The following is a 14,165-nucleotide window of genomic DNA, read 5'->3' as shown; positions in this document are numbered from 1 at the left end:
CGAGTTATCTGTGCGTGTTCACTACAAGTGACATCATAATCCGCTCGAGGCTCTTCGTATGGGACTGTGACTTACGCACGAGGACTCAGGATATTTGCCTTCTCAGGCCCGGCCGATCGTAACCTCCATTCCAATCGTTCCAGTGCACATAAGAGACGTTCGCATCTTACCACTCTTGGTCTTCGGGGGCGAGCTCGCAGCATCCGCGCACGCACAGATAATCCACCGACGACACCAGAAACCCTGGGTGGTCTGCATGCGCGAATTCCGTCGCCGCGTGCACGGTGCGACGTACCTCGAGCAGCGCGCGCATGTCCGCGCTTCGAAACTGTGTGCATGCGATAACCTGGATCGACTTCATGGTCGGACATAGCCACTCCCCTTCCGCCTCCGCATTGGGATCGAGCATGGGCTCCGCGAGCCTCCGCAAAACGTCCGTGGTCAGACCGTCGCAATCCTCAAATTGTGTTTCGCAGAATGAGAGATCGTCCGGCGCAGCCGCGAGGAGGCTGAAGAGTACCGTTGGACTGTGAATCTCGTACATGCCAATGTTATAGCCATCTGTGAGAGTGGCCCCCAGAGGTACGGCAGTCGTGCATCGCTTGTACGACACACCGTCAACAACGGGGTAATCGAGAAGCCTGCTGTACTCCGTGATCACGTCGCCGCTGATGTCGATGAAATCGACGTTGGCTCTCCAGCGGCGAGAGAGGATCTCGGCAGAGATGAGGGGCGGTCCGGTGTACGAACAGTCGAGGCAGACGCTGTCTAGCTCGAGACTGTTCAGATCCGTGCAGCCCGCAAGACATGCAAGCAGGTCGACGAGCGGGAAAACCACGTTACGCGAGTTGTAGTCGGCAATGGCAATGGAAGTGAGCCCGGGCGGCATGGCCAACCGCGGAAACGGTCTCACGTACGACTCGCGGAAGTGGACTCCACCCATAGAGAGATGTCTCAAGACAGGGGTCTGAAATTCGTCTTCTAGGTACGAGGTCGATCCGGTGCTGTCGATGAGATCGTCGAATATGAACCGAAGTACGAGCCTGACCAGCTTGTCTGCGCGTCCCAAAAGATCGACGCGAGGGAGGGGGAGCGAACTGGAGCGAAGAAGCTGCATGTGTAAGATCCTCCATCGCTTCATGTGTGGCAGGAGCAGCTCGAATATGGCGTTGATCCGAGCCTTCTCGTTAGGATCCTGCACAGACGGGTCAAACCTTCGCAGCACGTAGATGTCGAGGGGACGGTCTTGCGACCACGAGAGGTACTGGTAGATCCTGGAAAGCGGAGTAGGGTCCCTTCCGATCCAAATAACAAGTCGGGTCCAGAATATGGATATATTCGACATGATGTTTCGCCAAAGGGGACGGATAGAGGCCAAGGATTCTGGGAAAGGATGGTCAAGGTATCGATCATGGTGCGAGGGCCAAGGATCTTTATGCGAGGCTAGTCTCGGATGGATACCATTAGTGTCTCCTGGGAGCTGTGCGTCCTTCGACACGTGGCGAAAGATGATGAGGAGAACGTCGGGTGGGAGGTCAAAAATAGTGGTATGGCGAGACCTGCAGGACGTCCCGCTAGTCCTCTGGTAGCTGAGGAGGGCCATGATGCTTGATGACTTGTGATTGTACACTGCAACTGGTAAGGCCATGGCGACCCGCTGGTGCTGTAATCCACCTCAGCAGTGACTTCGAGGCGTCGTCTGGTACTATTCCGGTGAGCAGTCGACATCAAAACGAAACAAATATACGCAAGTGACTCCACGTACATTAGGCTTGGTTATTCTCGTAGCTCCTTCTCGTGGCCTAGCAAAGCTTTTAATTGCTGGGACTAGCCTCTTCAATACCACTCAGTGAACGTGGCCGTCGCGGCCCGAGGTTGTCACACTCAACGTAGACGGTAGCTAGCGTGAAACGAAGCAGACGTGGTGGGCAGAGGAAGAGGAAGGCAGTTTGCCGTAATAGCCTGCAGACCCTGTACGCGACCTTGTTGAGAGGGAGGGAGGCGGTCGCTGGCGGTCGTAAGTTCAATGGCGATCGTTATTGCGAGGAACTTGAACGCGCTCACGTGCGCGCGCGGAGTCTTCGCGTTCAAGTTCAAGTCTTTGTATAACTTATCGTAGCGGCGCAAGCGCCGATCCCCGACTCCTGCATGGCACACAGCTATTATACTCAGCCTGCCACAGCGGCACCATAGTATATTATGTGTGTATTTTAATATTGTAAGTACCATCGGAATGGTATGGAGACTCAATTGGAAGCCCTCACGCCCGCGGCGGCTTCGCCGCCCGGGCGTCTCGGGCTTCCACGAGTCTGAGCCACACGGCGAACTTACTTACCGTAATACATACTACAGTACATGCGAGGGCTCTCAACATAATAGAGGCCCTCCTACCTTTGGGAGGACTTATTCGATGGTCAAAGATCCAGGCGTCCAGACGCAGCCAGAAGCACGGAAGGATCCAACCGCCTCGAGCTGCCTCGTAAGACACTCGAGCATTGCTGCGATACCGCTTATGGGAATTATGAGTCACGTGTTTCCCACGGAGGGAGCGGCATCGCCGGCTGCGAACGACTTATGGTCGACAAAGCCCTCCTCTCTCCCTCCGGTCGGAGTCGGGGACGTTTCGCTCTCACTCGTCAAGTACACTGCTGTAATTATACTAGTAGGCTAGCCGCATCTGTGTGACACCGTGGATACAAGTTGCTATGTTGACGTACAGGCTAAGTACTAGTAGAGAATAATCGCGTGTGGTGTACAACGCCGAGTCCTCGGAATACTTACTGACCAATTATTTGATTGATACTGTACCGGCGGCGACAAGTGTTGCTTGAAGCTAGCTGAGGCTACCACGACACAAGTGATAGCAGATTCGGTTGAAACCCACGAATAACCGCACAACGATGCATTGCTAGCACAACCATTCACCACTACGTTACGGTGACGGTGGTATATCCTTCAAGGCACGTCCATTGTCAACAACCCATCGAGGCTACGGCCACCCATCACCAGACCATGCCGCGTTCCCCGACATAGCTTAGATTCTTGCGGCCACGTCTTCGTCTAAAGGCTTTCATCGAGCTCTGAGGTTTATCGTCAGTGTGAAGAACTGGATATTTAAGCGGACACAACACACCGTTATAGGCCGTGGCGCCGCCTTCGCGCTTCCGAACTACGTCTGTGTCATAGCCCGTCAGCCTACATTATCAAGACCTAGTGCGCGATCATACCACCGCTGACGATGTAAGCCTCGCCGCCAGTACGCTTCACTACGTCTGTGTCATCGCGCGTCAGCTGCATCAGTGAGATCTAGTGAGCGATTCTACCACTGGTGGGGATGTAGAGATCGCCGCCGATGCGCTTCTCGAGGGCTAAACCAACCGGTCAGCAAAAACCAGTGCGCTCTGCACGCTTCCGGAACTCCCACCGTCCGGCGATGTGATGTATACCTCGCCGCCTGTGCGCTTCACGACGTCTAAGGAAGACTCTTGCAGCGAGACCCGGATCAGCAGAGGCGAGAGGCAACCATACCGTCCGTCACATCGTATGTATTACTGGCGCGTCCAGAGAGCTGACCGTCGATCTCGCCGAGTGGGACGGCACAAGCAGCGTGGAACAGAGCAGCAGCGCTGAGGAAGATGGCAGACGTGAACTTCATCTCGGCGAGCAGAGGTGAGTGGGGTCAGCTACCCTGCGTGCTACCCAATATATAGCCCACCATCCAGCGCCATTTCGCGTTGTTCGTCTAGATGGAGACAATGCCTATCGAATGCGGATAGACGGCCGGAGGTCACGTCGCAAGGCTTGAAGCTCGACGGTCCCACAAGGCCTGTCGAGATGATGGAATTGCGGTGCGCAGATACAGACATCAGGGACAACTTGAATGGCCCACGCACAGCGATATGGTCTTGTATAGTTTGTACCGTACCTAAAATTTACCAATGAATCAGTTTGAACTTGAAAGCGCCTTCGTGACGAACTACTTAGCAGTGTATGGCTCCGCCTGTGAGTACGGGACAAGACTGCTACTAGTACTGCTAAGCCGCTACTTAGCAGCAGAGTATAGCATCCCGATTGGTGAGCTAGCGAGCTACGAACTGCGACCAGCTCCAAGCAAGCAACTGCAATTGTGGTGTTATAGATGGGCCGCCTACTTAGCAGTGACCGGGCGCCGTCAGCAATTCATCAGTCTGTCCTGGAAGGTAGGTACAAAGTCATGTTCCGCGAGCGGCCGGAGACAGCTCAGTGCGCTTGCAAGAGAGTTCACGTGCCATCGAGCCGTGTTCTGTGTCCAGAGGTGAATCATGGCTGTCTCTGTCCAACGCAGTGATCATACACATCCGAGTCGCCGTACACATTTTTGAACGTACCGTCCGACCAACGACGTGCCAATCTCGCGGAGGTTCGGGAGTGGGCAAGAGCCGTGTCTGGCGCAGTGGCGCCATGAAGAGCTGACCGATCATTGCGAGTATTCGCCACATCACGGCGTACTGTATAAAGTGTCGCTCGTGTCGTGGCGGCGAGTTAATATGCGTCCAATACTGCGCACGTTTGCGCGACAGATGCATCAGACGCCGCAGTTTTCAGTCGGTCATTGGTTCCGGTCATCGGAGAGCTGGCGGGCGGACCGCCCATGGATCACGACAGGCATTCGTCGCCGATGCAGCTGTGAGTTATTATGTGAGCGAAAGCCGAGGAGACTCAAGGAGAATCGCACCGAGTCATGATGCCGTGTTCCAGGCAGTCTCCAGTCGGAGCAGTGAACAGCCCACGTTCACTGGCTGCGCCATCCTGGATGGCAATGGCGCGTTTCAAACCTATGAAACTGATCTGCACATGAGCAACGTCGACCGACAAATTCTCACTGACAGAGCCAGAACAGTGGTATGCAACCTGAACTGCGGGTCCGGGAGAGCCGGATATAAAGTATCCGTAAGTTCCCACTCGTTCCCCGTCCACCACTCCCTTTGGTCGCTTGACCTCCTTGTTCCCGTGTTCCTCGACTTCCGCTCGCGCCTTCGGACCCCCCACTTACACTAGCAGGTCCTCGCGTAGATTGTTTGCCACCGCCGCGACCGCGGCCCTTGGACGTCTCTCCTGTCGACTTCAATCGGAATAGCCCTCGACTGAGGCGGTTCGCTGTCGGACCTCAGTGATGTTGCGGATCTCGACGGACCCTGCTCCGCCTTGCGGCGAGCCATAGACCGAGACCGCGTGACCCTGCCGACGACGGCGTTCGAGGTCTTTCGGGTCGTCGGTCGGGGCGTCGGTTGGGACTTGAGCGATACATGGCCACGATCTTTCGCAGTATTACCCCTAGGCGGCCGCGGATGCGAGGAATCGCTCTCTTCATCATCCCCATCGCCCTGGTCATCCAGTTCAGTGTTCGCTCGCCGGGCTTGGGGATGAGGCACAGCTGAACGAGGGCTATGTTCCCAGTCAGTGAGGTCCGCCTCTCTCCGGGCCAGTTCTTGGTTTAGCGCTTTCTTCTGCTCAGGCGTGAGGTCCTCTGGCGTGTTCTGGAGCTCCTCTTCCGTCTGCTCGAAGGCGGCCAAGAAATCGTCGTGCATGATATCATTCACCACGAAGTTTCGCGACTCGTATGCTGGATTCAGGATGTTCCACAGACGCCGCAGGAGTCGTATCAGGGGCTTGTAGTAGTCATCCACGAAGCACAACACCAAGAGGAAAGCCTTATTGTGAGTCATGATCGCTTGTTTGTTCTCTGCGAGTTGCGAGTTGTCCGGCGCTTGAATGAGCTGGTAAAATTTGTTGGCCAAGGCCGTGTCTGTACCATTGCAAAAGGCCTCCCTACGCATTGCTGGACCGGAACTTGAGATGGAGGTGAACAGGAGAATCCAGAAGATACTCTCCAGGTCATGATAGAAGGAATATTTGGGATGAGGCTCGACAGCAACCACTAGGTCCCCATCCGGCGTCGCAACGAAGGTAGGCACATACCAGATCCCCCCTAGGAGCTCGCCAGACATATACGGCCGCGTTCCCTATCACGCCGACGAGTTAATGCGTGTCAGTGAACAGCGCAGCAGGTCAACTTACAGTCGGGGTGTCAGCGGCATTCATCTTGTCGTCCAGCATCGTCGCGAAATCGAAGTCGATAACAATGCCGCGGCGGCCCTTCGCAGTTTCGCGTGTGATGAGGATGTTCTCGTGCTCAGATCGTGATGTGCCACTCCGTTCTCAAAGGCGGCTCGATGTCCTGGTGCCGGTTCAAGTTCAAATACAGCAAGCGATGGTAGGGCAGCAACGAACTCACCAACTAGAGCATCGTGCAGGGCACCAACCAGCTCCAGGCACGTCCCAGCATACTTGATCGACCAGCCATACGATTACATGACTAGCCTGGAATGAGTTCGCCCGCGAGGCATCTTCACAGTTCCAGCAATCAACGGCAGATAGTCCAATCGATGCGTGTACAGAGCCAGGAGCTCACGGTCCCTGTTGGGCTGATTCTCAGGGACCTTGCCGAGCAAGGTGCCTAGATCGAGGTTTCCCTGTGGCATGTCGATGCAGCTAGGTTTTCTCTCGCCTTGCAGGCCACAGCGGATGCACACGAGTAAGTAATACTTGCGAGGTAAGTAAATTCAGGTTCGAACTCAAACGCCACAAGGCCAACCGTGGCGCGGCGATCCCATTCCGAAATAAGCAACTGTTGCTCGGAATACTTACTGGCCAACTATTGAATGATACTGTACCGGTGACAAGTGTCATTTGCAGCTAGCCTGAGGGTACCATGACACAAGTGGTAGCATAAGTATCCCACACTGCATTGCAAACAAGTCGAACATCATTCAAACCACTGCCTATACATTTCACAGCCGCACACTTGACGACCTCTCCAAGACCATTTCCCGTCGCTGAGATCATAGACCATGCGCCCCACGATCTGGCTCATCAGATTTAATCGTCTTTAAATCGCGCTATGAAGTTAGTGCGCGAACATGGCTGTGACGCTGGAGATAGCTTACCGTCACTCGAGGTGATGTAGACCTCGCCGCCAGTGCGCTTGTCAAGATCTGAGGGTTGGCCCGGGATTAGCCAAATGCCGATGTTCTGCATGTTCGACGGAATCTCACCATCGGGCGGGAACGTGTACACTTCGCCACCAGTGCGCTTCTTGAGATCTAAAAGAACGGGTAAGCAAAATAGATGCGCGGCTTTCCGCGCAAGACCTCACCATCGGAGGAAGTATACACTTCACCACCCTTGCGCTTCTCCAGGTCTAGGGGAACTCGTCAGCAAAACGGAGATGTTCCGCATGCTTAGTCTCACCATCCGGCGATGTAATGTACACCTCTCCGCCCGTGCGCTTGTCCAGGTCTAGGAGAAATTGTCAGCCAGACGGTGACGTTCCGCACGCTCAGTCTCACCATCCGGCGGTGTAATGTATACCTCGCCACCCGTGCGCTTGTCCAGGTCTAAGAGAGCTGGTTAGCAACTCACGGATGTCTTGCATATCTTGCACAGCCTCTCACCATCAGACGAAGTGATATACACTTCACCACCGGTGCGTCGAGAGAGCCCTGCGATGAGGGTCAGAATCGAGCGACCAACATGCATAGTACATCATAACTGACCGTTGGTCACATCAGTGGGGGCTGCATAAGCACCGTAAAACAGAGCGGCCGCGCTGAAGAGAAAGGCAGACGTGAACTTCATCTCTACGAGCAGAGCTGAGTGGGGGTTGCAGTACCTCAGACTGCCCATTATATAGCCCTCCATCCAGCGCTGTTTTGCGTTTTCAGACTAGCTGAAACGGTACTCATCAATGCTCGCAAATCACTGTACGGGTAGTCGCGAGATGGCACGTATGTCCAGATAAATGATGGGGATACGGTCTGTACAGGCACAACCATCAGAAACAATGGCTTGGCCCGGCGCCCGGCGGGAAAGATGTACTGAACGTGGGCTTGTATACAGTCCTTGAATTAACCATTGCATTAGCTGCGACTCATGACGGACTAGCAGTACATGAAGACCTTGCACACAGTACGCCACAATTTCGTCACTGCCGGGAGTTACTTGGTAACAGTGCATGACTCGGATCTCCGCTGGTGAGCTAGTGAGCTACGATCTCCTCCAAGCAATTGGGATTCTAGCGACGTAATGTGGCGTTGACAGATGCACCTAGAAGTAGACGCCATCAGCACCTCCGAGTCATCGTTCTGTCCAGGTGTGCACGAACATGTCGCGTTGAGTACTCGGCGTACCTGCAAAATGGTTCACGCGCCGTCGACCTGTGTTCTCTGTCCGGAGGTAAGTTAAATCATGGCTGTTCGGTGGATATAATGCTGTCCGCGATCACTGTGTCCAACACACGTGTCCGCGTCACCGTCACGAACATCCTTGGACGCAATTGTACTACCAATGCCATCAACAATAGGCTACTCTTCTGTATGCCACAGGTACGCTATTCCACAACAGCTTGGATGCTCACCAACTGAGTTTTTGTTCTGAGCATTCGCATCGTACGCCGCGGCAGTTGGCAGATGGCATTGATCTCCGACGGTAATTGGGGAGCTGGCGGGCGACTTAGGACGCATGGTCGCATCATCATGATACAATGATACATGTATGGGCGTCCGCGGACGACGCAGCTCTGAGTTCTGATGTGGGCGGAAACTGCAGCATAAGTAATAATAAAATCATACCGAGATGCCGTGGAGTCCAGGCGGTCTGCGCAGTGACCAGTCCACATTGACAACTGCGCCATCCTGTATGTCAATGGCGCATTCTAAGCTCATGGGCGAGGCTAGTACGGGTCCAGGAGTGTAGCCTCGATTGGGCGAGGGATCAGGGTACGGCCGCACAATTAGGTTCCACAAACCACATTGATCGAGATAGCAGAATTACATACCTTGCGACTGCAAGGTTTCTGCAGGGTTTCTGCAAGGTTTCTGCCAGTGCCAGGTTTTCTGGCGGACGACAGTTGGACGACAGCATGACTTGCCTTTCTGGGCACGCGAGCTCGTCAAGCGTCACACATCATGTGCCTCGTCACCACTTTCTGTCACGCTGTCCGGCGACTCCGACTCGAGATCACTGTCAGGCTGTGGATCGACTCTAATTCGACCTACCGTTTCTACAGCAGCTGTACTAAGTTCGACCCAAAGTTTTGCTCTCACTCGGGAATCACGGTACTTAATAGGCTAGCCGTATCTGTGTTACCCCGTACATAGATGCAAATTGCTAGGTTGACGCACTAGTAAGTACTATGATAAAGGAATAAGTCGGTGGACAGCGCAACACTGAGTTCTCGGAATACTTACTGGCCAACATATTGATACTGTATCGGCGACAATACCACTTGAAGCTAGCCTGAGGGTACCATGACGCGAGTGATAGCGGGTTGAAGACCACGAAATAATCACACAACGATGCATCAGTGCTAGTGTAACAACCATTCACCACGACGTATATCCTTCAAGGCATGCTCATTGTCAACGACCCATCGAGGCTACGGCCGCCCATCACCAGACCATGCGTCCACCGATATAGCTTGAATTCACTGTGGCTATTCGTCTTCGTCTAAAGGCTTTCATCGAGCTCTGAGGTATATTATCAGTGTAAAAAACTGGACATCCAAGCGGATACACACCGTTATAAGCTTAGGCCACGGCGCCGCCATCGCGCTTCATTACATCTGTGTCATAACCCGTCAGCCTACATCACTGAGACCTAGTGAGCGGTTTTACCATCGGTGATGATGTAGAGCTCGCCGCCGGCGCGCTTATCGAGGGCTAAAGCAACCAGTCAGCAAAAACGAGTGTGTTCTGCATGCTTCCGGAACTCTCACCATCCACGTCACCGCCGGTACGTTTCACGACGTCTAAGGACCGCTCGTTCAGCGAAATCTGTATCAGCAGTTGCGAGGGCAAACCATACCGTCCGACAAAAGGTATATACCGTCGGTGCGTTTAACAACGTCTAAGTAACACTGGGTCAGCGAAACCCGAATCATCAGAGGCGAGGGGTAACCATACCGTCTGACAAAAGGTATATACCATCGGTGCGTTTAACAACGTCTAAGGAACACCGGGTCAGCGAAACCCAGATCATCCGAGTCGGAGACGAAGGACAACCATACCACCCGACGAGATGTACACGCCACCGGGGCGTACGCGTCGAGAGAGCAGAGCGTCGGTCTCAATAGCTGGGGCCGCGCAAGCGGCGTGGAACAGAGCAACAGCACTGAAGAAGATAGCAGACGTGAACTTCATCTCGGTGAGCAGAGGTGAATGGGGTCAGCAGCCCTGGGTGCTACTATTATATAGCCCTCCATCCAGCGCCATTCTGCGTTGTTCGTCTAGATGGAGACAGTGGCTATCGAATGCGGATAGATGGGCGGAGGTCACCGTCTCGCAAGGTTTGAAGCTTGACCGTCCCACAAGCCCTGTCGAGATGATGAGATTGCGGTCCACATAGACACAGTCATCAGAGACAGTGGCCCACGCGCGGCGCCGTGGTCTTTGAAAGGTCTACAGTCCTCAAATAAAACCATTGAATCAGGGTGAGATTAGTCGCAAGTCGTGGCGAACTAGCAATGCATGGCCCTGCCTGTGAGTACGAGACAAGGCCGCTACTGCTGAGCTGCTACTTAGCAGTAGAGCATGACCTCAATTGGTGAGCTAGCGAGCTACGACTAGCTCCCAGCAAACAACTGCGAGTGTGGTGTTGACAGATGCCGCCGACTTAGCAGTCACTGGGCGCCGTCGACGATCCATCAGCCTGTCCTGGAAGGTATGTACAAAGTCATGTCCCGCAGGCGGCCGGACACCACTCAGTGCGCTTGCAAGACACTTCACGCGCCATCCCCACGTTATCTGTCTAGAGGTAAATCACTGTTCAACACAGGATCATACACATCGCCATGGACGTACCGTTCGACCAACGACGTGCCAGTGTCGCGGAGATTCGGAGTAGGCAAGGGCTAGTAGTATATAGGTCTGGCGCATTGGCACCATAAAGAGCTGAACGATCATTGCGCGCATTCACCACATCACCGCGCACTTTATAAAGTGTCGCTCGTGCCGTGGCGGCGAGTTGACATGGGGCCAATACTGCGCACGTTTGCGCGACAGATACACCGGACGCCGAAGTTTTCAGTCGGTCATTGGTTCCGGTCATCGGAATGCTGGCAAGCTGCATTGGACAGACCGCCCATGGATCACGACAGGCGTCCTCGCCAACGCAGCTGTGAGTTGTAATGTGAGCGAAGATCGCAGCGGACTTAAGGAGAACCGCACCGTGGGTCATGCCAATACCGTGTTCCAGGCGGTCTCCGGTCGGAGCAGTGAGCAGCCCACGTTCACTGGCTGCGCCGTCCTGAATGGCGATGGCGCAATCTAAGCCAATAGGACTGATTTGCACATGAGCGACGTCGATCGACGGACCGTGACCCTCGCTGACAGAGCCAGGAGAGTGGTATACAACTGCTGGTCCTGGAGAGTCAGACCTGATTCGGACCAAGTGTCTCATTCGTTTCGCTGAGTATTGGCATCCGTAGCCCGTATTGTGATGAAGATTGGCTGCACGTACCTGGTTCAAGTTCATGCAGACACCTGTTAGCCGCCGCCTTTGTTAGGCACGACAACGGTCACGGCATTATTGCACTGACAATTGAAGTTTTGGCATAAACTGTCAGAGCGCCTTCGCTCCGAGTATGTTGACAGGGCGGAGCAGATCTACAGTATGATTACGTATAGCGTCCTGACAGTACGTGCTGTGGACTGCTGTCTGAGTCCTTGATTGGGCGTTGGATCAGCGTCGGTCCCACACAGCTGCCAGGTTCCACATTGAAATATTGATCAAGCATACTTTCCAAACTGGCCCGCCATACATGATCAGTCGACAGAAGTGCACTCCAGCAACGTCGCTGCGTACCTCGACAGTCGGACAGGCATGCAATTCCAGTGTGGTGGCAAGTACTTACGCCGCAGCCCTGCAGCGAAGCTAATCCGACTTGCCTTTCTCGGGCACAAGCCGGTTGACTGTCACACGTCATGTGCTATGTCACGCCGACCGCCGACCGCAACTGCTAGAGTGTCACGGTGGCCACACGGAGAGACATAAAAAAGAACTTATGTACTGACCAACTTTAGATCAACGGGTTAATGCCGACGGAAAGTGCGAGCTTCTACGATGTAGACTCGAAGGAGGACCATCATACAACATTGCATTGCGCTGAAGCAAGTCAAACATCATTCATCACTACGTCACTTCACATTTCACAGCTGCATTCCAAGATCATTTCCCGACACTATGATCATAGAGGATCATGCGTCCGATGGCGTGGCTAATACTCTTCTTTGAATCGAGTTCAAGTTAGCGCGCGAAAATGGCTGCGCAAGACATAGCTTACCCTCATTCGAGGTGATGTATTAGGCCTCGCCGCCAGTGCGCTCCTCAAAGATCTAAGAGCGTCATTAGTTTAGCTAAACGCAGATGTTCTGCATGTTTGACGAGATCTCACCATCGGGCGGGGACGTGTACACTTCACCCCCGACGCGCTTCTCGAGGTCTGAGAGCGAAACCAATGGTAAACTAACTATGGACCCCTTGCATACTTCGCGAAATCTCACCGTCCGGCGGGGAAGTGTAAACTTCACCACCGACGCGCTTCTCGAGGTCTATGTGGTTTGGTTAGAAAAGTATGGATTATTGCGTCCTTTACCGAGTCTCACCATCCGGCGGGGTGGTGTACGCCTCACCACCGGTGCGTCGAGAGAGCCCTGCGATGGGGTCAAGATCAAGCGAACATCGGAACGACATGCACAGTACGTCGTAACTGACCATCGGTTACACCAGTGGGAGCTGCGTAAGCAGCATAGAACAGAGCAGCAGCGCTGAAGAGAAAGGCAGACGTGAACTTCATCTCTACGAGCAGAGCGGAGTGGGGTTGGCAGCACCTCAGACTACCCATTATATGGCCCTCTGTCCAGCACTGGTTTTCCTTTTCAGACTAGCTGGAAACGGTACTCATCAATCCTCACGAATCATACGGGTCGCCGCGAGACGGTGTATCCCGATGAATGATGGGGTTGCGGTCGGTATAGACACACCCATCAAAAGCAATGGCCCGGGCCCGGCGACCAGCGGCAAAGATGTACTCGGCGTGGCTTGTATACAGTCCTTGAATTGACTATTGTATTAGCTGCGACTAATGACGAACTAGCAGTGCATGAAAACCTTGCCTGCACAGTACGCCACGATTTCGCCACCGCCGGGCAACCACTTGGCAATAGAGCACGAGTCATCTCGGCTGGTGAACTAGCGAACTACGGCCAACTCCAAGCAACTGGGATTGTGGCGTTGACAGATGCACCTAGTAGCAGTTGCCGTCAGCGACTCGTCGTTCTGACCAGATATGTACAAGAACATCTCGCGCGGGCCGCCAAAGAGTACTCAAAGCACCTGCAAAACGGTTCATGCGCCGCATCGACTGGTGTTCTCTGTCCGGAGGTAAACCGCAGTGGGTGTTTCGGTAGATATAGCACTGACCGGTGCAATCACCGCGTCCAACACACTAGTCTCCGTTGTTGACCCAAAGTAATACCAACACACATGCATGCGGAGTCACCGTGAACATCCTTGTAGATCCTTGGACGCACCGTTTTACCAATGCTACCAACGATATGCTAGTCTTCTGGATGCCGCCGGCGCGCTGAAATGCAAGAGCTAGTATGCTCACCGGCTGGGGTTGTGTTGAGTAGGAGCATTCACAGCGGACGTCGCGGCAATTGGGTGTTGGTCGTTGATCCCCGAGGGTCACCGGGGAGCCGGCGGGCGACTTAGGACGGATGGGTCATCCGTCGTTACGATACATGGGCGTCCCGTCGCCAGCCCATCGCCGACGCAGCTGTGAGTTCTGATATGAGCGGAGCCCGCAGCATAAGAAGACTCGTACCGAGTCATAATGCCGTTCTCCAGAGTCCAGGCAGCGTCTGGGTACTGTGGGCAGACTACGTTCACAGCTGCGCCATCATAGCCTGAATGTCAATGGCGCATTCTGAGGTCATGGGACTGACTGACATGTGAACGATCAACGGATCCTCGCTGACATGCATGGCCAGGAAAGTAGTATGCAACTGCGGGTCCGGGAGTCTATTAAGTAGTATCAGTCTCGAAGTTGGACGTAAGTTGAGATC

General features: G+C 54.1%; 9 protein-coding genes across 9 annotated transcripts; 1 reads left to right on the top strand and 8 right to left on the bottom strand.

Moving 5' to 3' along the window:
* Positions 1-988: 988 nt before the first annotated feature.
* On the bottom strand, positions 989-1,469 carry B0H18DRAFT_1035035 (uncharacterized protein; the record flags this gene model as incomplete). Its single annotated transcript, XM_048030293.1, has 1 exon — positions 989-1,469. A coding segment is annotated over exon 1 (345 nt), but the record flags the coding sequence as incomplete, so codon positions are not given.
* Positions 1,470-3,060: 1,591 nt separating this feature from the next.
* Positions 3,061-3,655, bottom strand: B0H18DRAFT_1123681 (uncharacterized protein; the record flags this gene model as incomplete). The annotated part of the gene is made up of 6 exons (XM_048034724.1): positions 3,061-3,080; positions 3,134-3,175; positions 3,228-3,272; positions 3,324-3,368; positions 3,425-3,472; positions 3,529-3,655. 6 exons carry the CDS (start codon positions 3,653-3,655, stop codon positions 3,061-3,063), a joined length of 327 nt encoding a protein of 108 aa, XP_047888262.1.
* A 1,076-nt stretch (positions 3,656-4,731) lies between these two features.
* B0H18DRAFT_39208 (uncharacterized protein) lies at positions 4,732-5,777 on the bottom strand. The gene has a single exon (XM_048037900.1). The coding sequence runs from the start codon at positions 5,703-5,705 to the stop codon at positions 5,034-5,036; it is 672 nt and encodes a 223-aa protein (XP_047888261.1). The 5' UTR covers positions 5,706-5,777; the 3' UTR covers positions 4,732-5,033.
* Positions 5,778-6,171: 394 nt separating this feature from the next.
* B0H18DRAFT_1035028 (uncharacterized protein) lies at positions 6,172-6,703 on the bottom strand. Its single transcript, XM_048030292.1, has 2 exons — positions 6,275-6,703; positions 6,172-6,217 (listed from the first exon to the last, which is right to left on the bottom strand). The coding sequence occupies exon 1, from the start codon at positions 6,519-6,521 to the stop codon at positions 6,348-6,350; it is 174 nt and encodes a 57-aa protein (XP_047888260.1). The 5' UTR covers positions 6,522-6,703; the 3' UTR covers positions 6,172-6,217; positions 6,275-6,347.
* A 9-nt stretch (positions 6,704-6,712) lies between these two features.
* On the bottom strand, positions 6,713-7,820 carry B0H18DRAFT_39109 (uncharacterized protein). The gene is made up of 9 exons (XM_048037896.1): positions 7,712-7,820; positions 7,596-7,648; positions 7,494-7,541; positions 7,389-7,436; positions 7,291-7,338; positions 7,196-7,240; positions 7,095-7,142; positions 6,987-7,034; positions 6,713-6,938 (listed from the first exon to the last, which is right to left on the bottom strand). Exons 1-9 carry the CDS (start codon positions 7,738-7,740, stop codon positions 6,919-6,921), a joined length of 387 nt encoding a protein of 128 aa, XP_047888259.1. The 5' UTR covers positions 7,741-7,820; the 3' UTR covers positions 6,713-6,918.
* A 1,658-nt stretch (positions 7,821-9,478) lies between these two features.
* On the bottom strand, positions 9,479-10,397 carry B0H18DRAFT_1214671 (uncharacterized protein). Its single transcript, XM_048036593.1, has 6 exons — positions 10,106-10,397; positions 10,002-10,043; positions 9,904-9,945; positions 9,815-9,847; positions 9,714-9,758; positions 9,479-9,661 (listed from the first exon to the last, which is right to left on the bottom strand). Exons 1-6 carry the CDS (start codon positions 10,236-10,238, stop codon positions 9,627-9,629), a joined length of 330 nt encoding a protein of 109 aa, XP_047888258.1. The 5' UTR covers positions 10,239-10,397; the 3' UTR covers positions 9,479-9,626.
* A 129-nt stretch (positions 10,398-10,526) lies between these two features.
* Positions 10,527-11,979, bottom strand: B0H18DRAFT_1035006 (uncharacterized protein). Its single transcript, XM_048030291.1, has 4 exons — positions 11,902-11,979; positions 11,267-11,843; positions 10,899-11,212; positions 10,527-10,841 (listed from the first exon to the last, which is right to left on the bottom strand). Exons 2-4 carry the CDS (start codon positions 11,569-11,571, stop codon positions 10,771-10,773), a joined length of 690 nt encoding a protein of 229 aa, XP_047888257.1. The 5' UTR covers positions 11,572-11,843; positions 11,902-11,979; the 3' UTR covers positions 10,527-10,770.
* A 473-nt stretch (positions 11,980-12,452) lies between these two features.
* On the bottom strand, positions 12,453-12,892 carry B0H18DRAFT_1123677 (uncharacterized protein; the record flags this gene model as incomplete). Its single annotated transcript, XM_048034723.1, has 4 exons — positions 12,453-12,538; positions 12,600-12,647; positions 12,702-12,749; positions 12,811-12,892. 4 exons carry the CDS (start codon positions 12,890-12,892, stop codon positions 12,453-12,455), a joined length of 264 nt encoding a protein of 87 aa, XP_047888256.1.
* Positions 12,893-12,904: 12 nt separating this feature from the next.
* On the top strand, positions 12,905-14,121 carry B0H18DRAFT_1034997 (uncharacterized protein). The gene is made up of 5 exons (XM_048030290.1): positions 12,905-13,149; positions 13,212-13,342; positions 13,629-13,876; positions 13,925-13,991; positions 14,050-14,121. Exons 1-3 carry the CDS (start codon positions 12,944-12,946, stop codon positions 13,697-13,699), a joined length of 408 nt encoding a protein of 135 aa, XP_047888255.1. The 5' UTR covers positions 12,905-12,943; the 3' UTR covers positions 13,700-13,876; positions 13,925-13,991; positions 14,050-14,121.
* Positions 14,122-14,165: the final 44 nt, after the last annotated feature.

Source organism: Fomitopsis serialis (genome assembly GCF_022376445.1).
Source record: "Fomitopsis serialis strain Sig1Antser10 chromosome Unknown B0H18scaffold_103, whole genome shotgun sequence".
Taxonomy (NCBI): domain Eukaryota; kingdom Fungi; phylum Basidiomycota; class Agaricomycetes; order Polyporales; family Fomitopsidaceae; genus Fomitopsis; species Fomitopsis serialis.
The sequence above is the reverse complement of the archived record's forward strand: the minus strand, read 5'-3'. Positions and strand labels throughout refer to the sequence as shown.

Bases quoted from the DNA above. Each gene is read 5' to 3' on its own strand.
- B0H18DRAFT_1035028 (XM_048030292.1), bottom strand. From the start codon at position 6,521: ATGCCACAGGGAAACCTCGATCTAGGCACCTTGCTCGGCAAGGTCCCT.
- B0H18DRAFT_39208 (XM_048037900.1), bottom strand. From the start codon at position 5,705: ATGACTCACAATAAGGCTTTCCTCTTGGTGTTGTGCTTCGTGGATGAC.
- B0H18DRAFT_39109 (XM_048037896.1), bottom strand. From the start codon at position 7,740: ATGGAGGGCTATATAATGGGCAGTCTGAG. The intron at 7,542-7,595 runs GTCAGTTATGAT...CCCTCATCGCAG, and splicing joins CCCCACTGATGTGACCAACG to GGCTCTCTCGACGCACCGGT. The intron at 7,437-7,493 runs GTGAGAGGCTGT...CAGCTCTCTTAG, and splicing joins GTATATCACTTCGTCTGATG to ACCTGGACAAGCGCACGGGT.
- B0H18DRAFT_1034997 (XM_048030290.1), top strand. From the start codon at position 12,944: ATGGCCCTCTGTCCAGCACTGGTTTTCCTTTTCAGACTAGCTGGAAAC. The intron at 13,150-13,211 runs CTTGAATTGACT...TGAAAACCTTGC, and splicing joins GGCGTGGCTTGTATACAGTC to CTGCACAGTACGCCACGATT. The intron at 13,343-13,628 runs CTAGTAGCAGTT...CCTTGGACGCAC, and splicing joins TGTGGCGTTGACAGATGCAC to CGTTTTACCAATGCTACCAA.
- B0H18DRAFT_1035006 (XM_048030291.1), bottom strand. From the start codon at position 11,571: ATGAACTTGAACCAGGTACGTGCAGCCAATCTTCATCACAATACGGGC. The intron at 11,213-11,266 runs CGGTGCGGTTCT...TACAACTCACAG, and splicing joins CACGGTATTGGCATGACCCA to CTGCGTTGGCGAGGACGCCT. The intron at 10,842-10,898 runs GTACGTCCATGG...ACCTCTAGACAG, and splicing joins GGCACGTCGTTGGTCGAACG to ATAACGTGGGGATGGCGCGT.
- B0H18DRAFT_1214671 (XM_048036593.1), bottom strand. From the start codon at position 10,238: ATGAAGTTCACGTCTGCTATCTTCTTCAGTGCTGTTGCTCTGTTCCAC. The intron at 10,044-10,105 runs GTATGGTTGTCC...GGTGTTCCTTAG, and splicing joins CGTGTACATCTCGTCGGGTG to ACGTTGTTAAACGCACCGAT. The intron at 9,946-10,001 runs GTATGGTTACCC...AGTGTTACTTAG, and splicing joins TATATACCTTTTGTCAGACG to ACGTTGTTAAACGCACCGAC.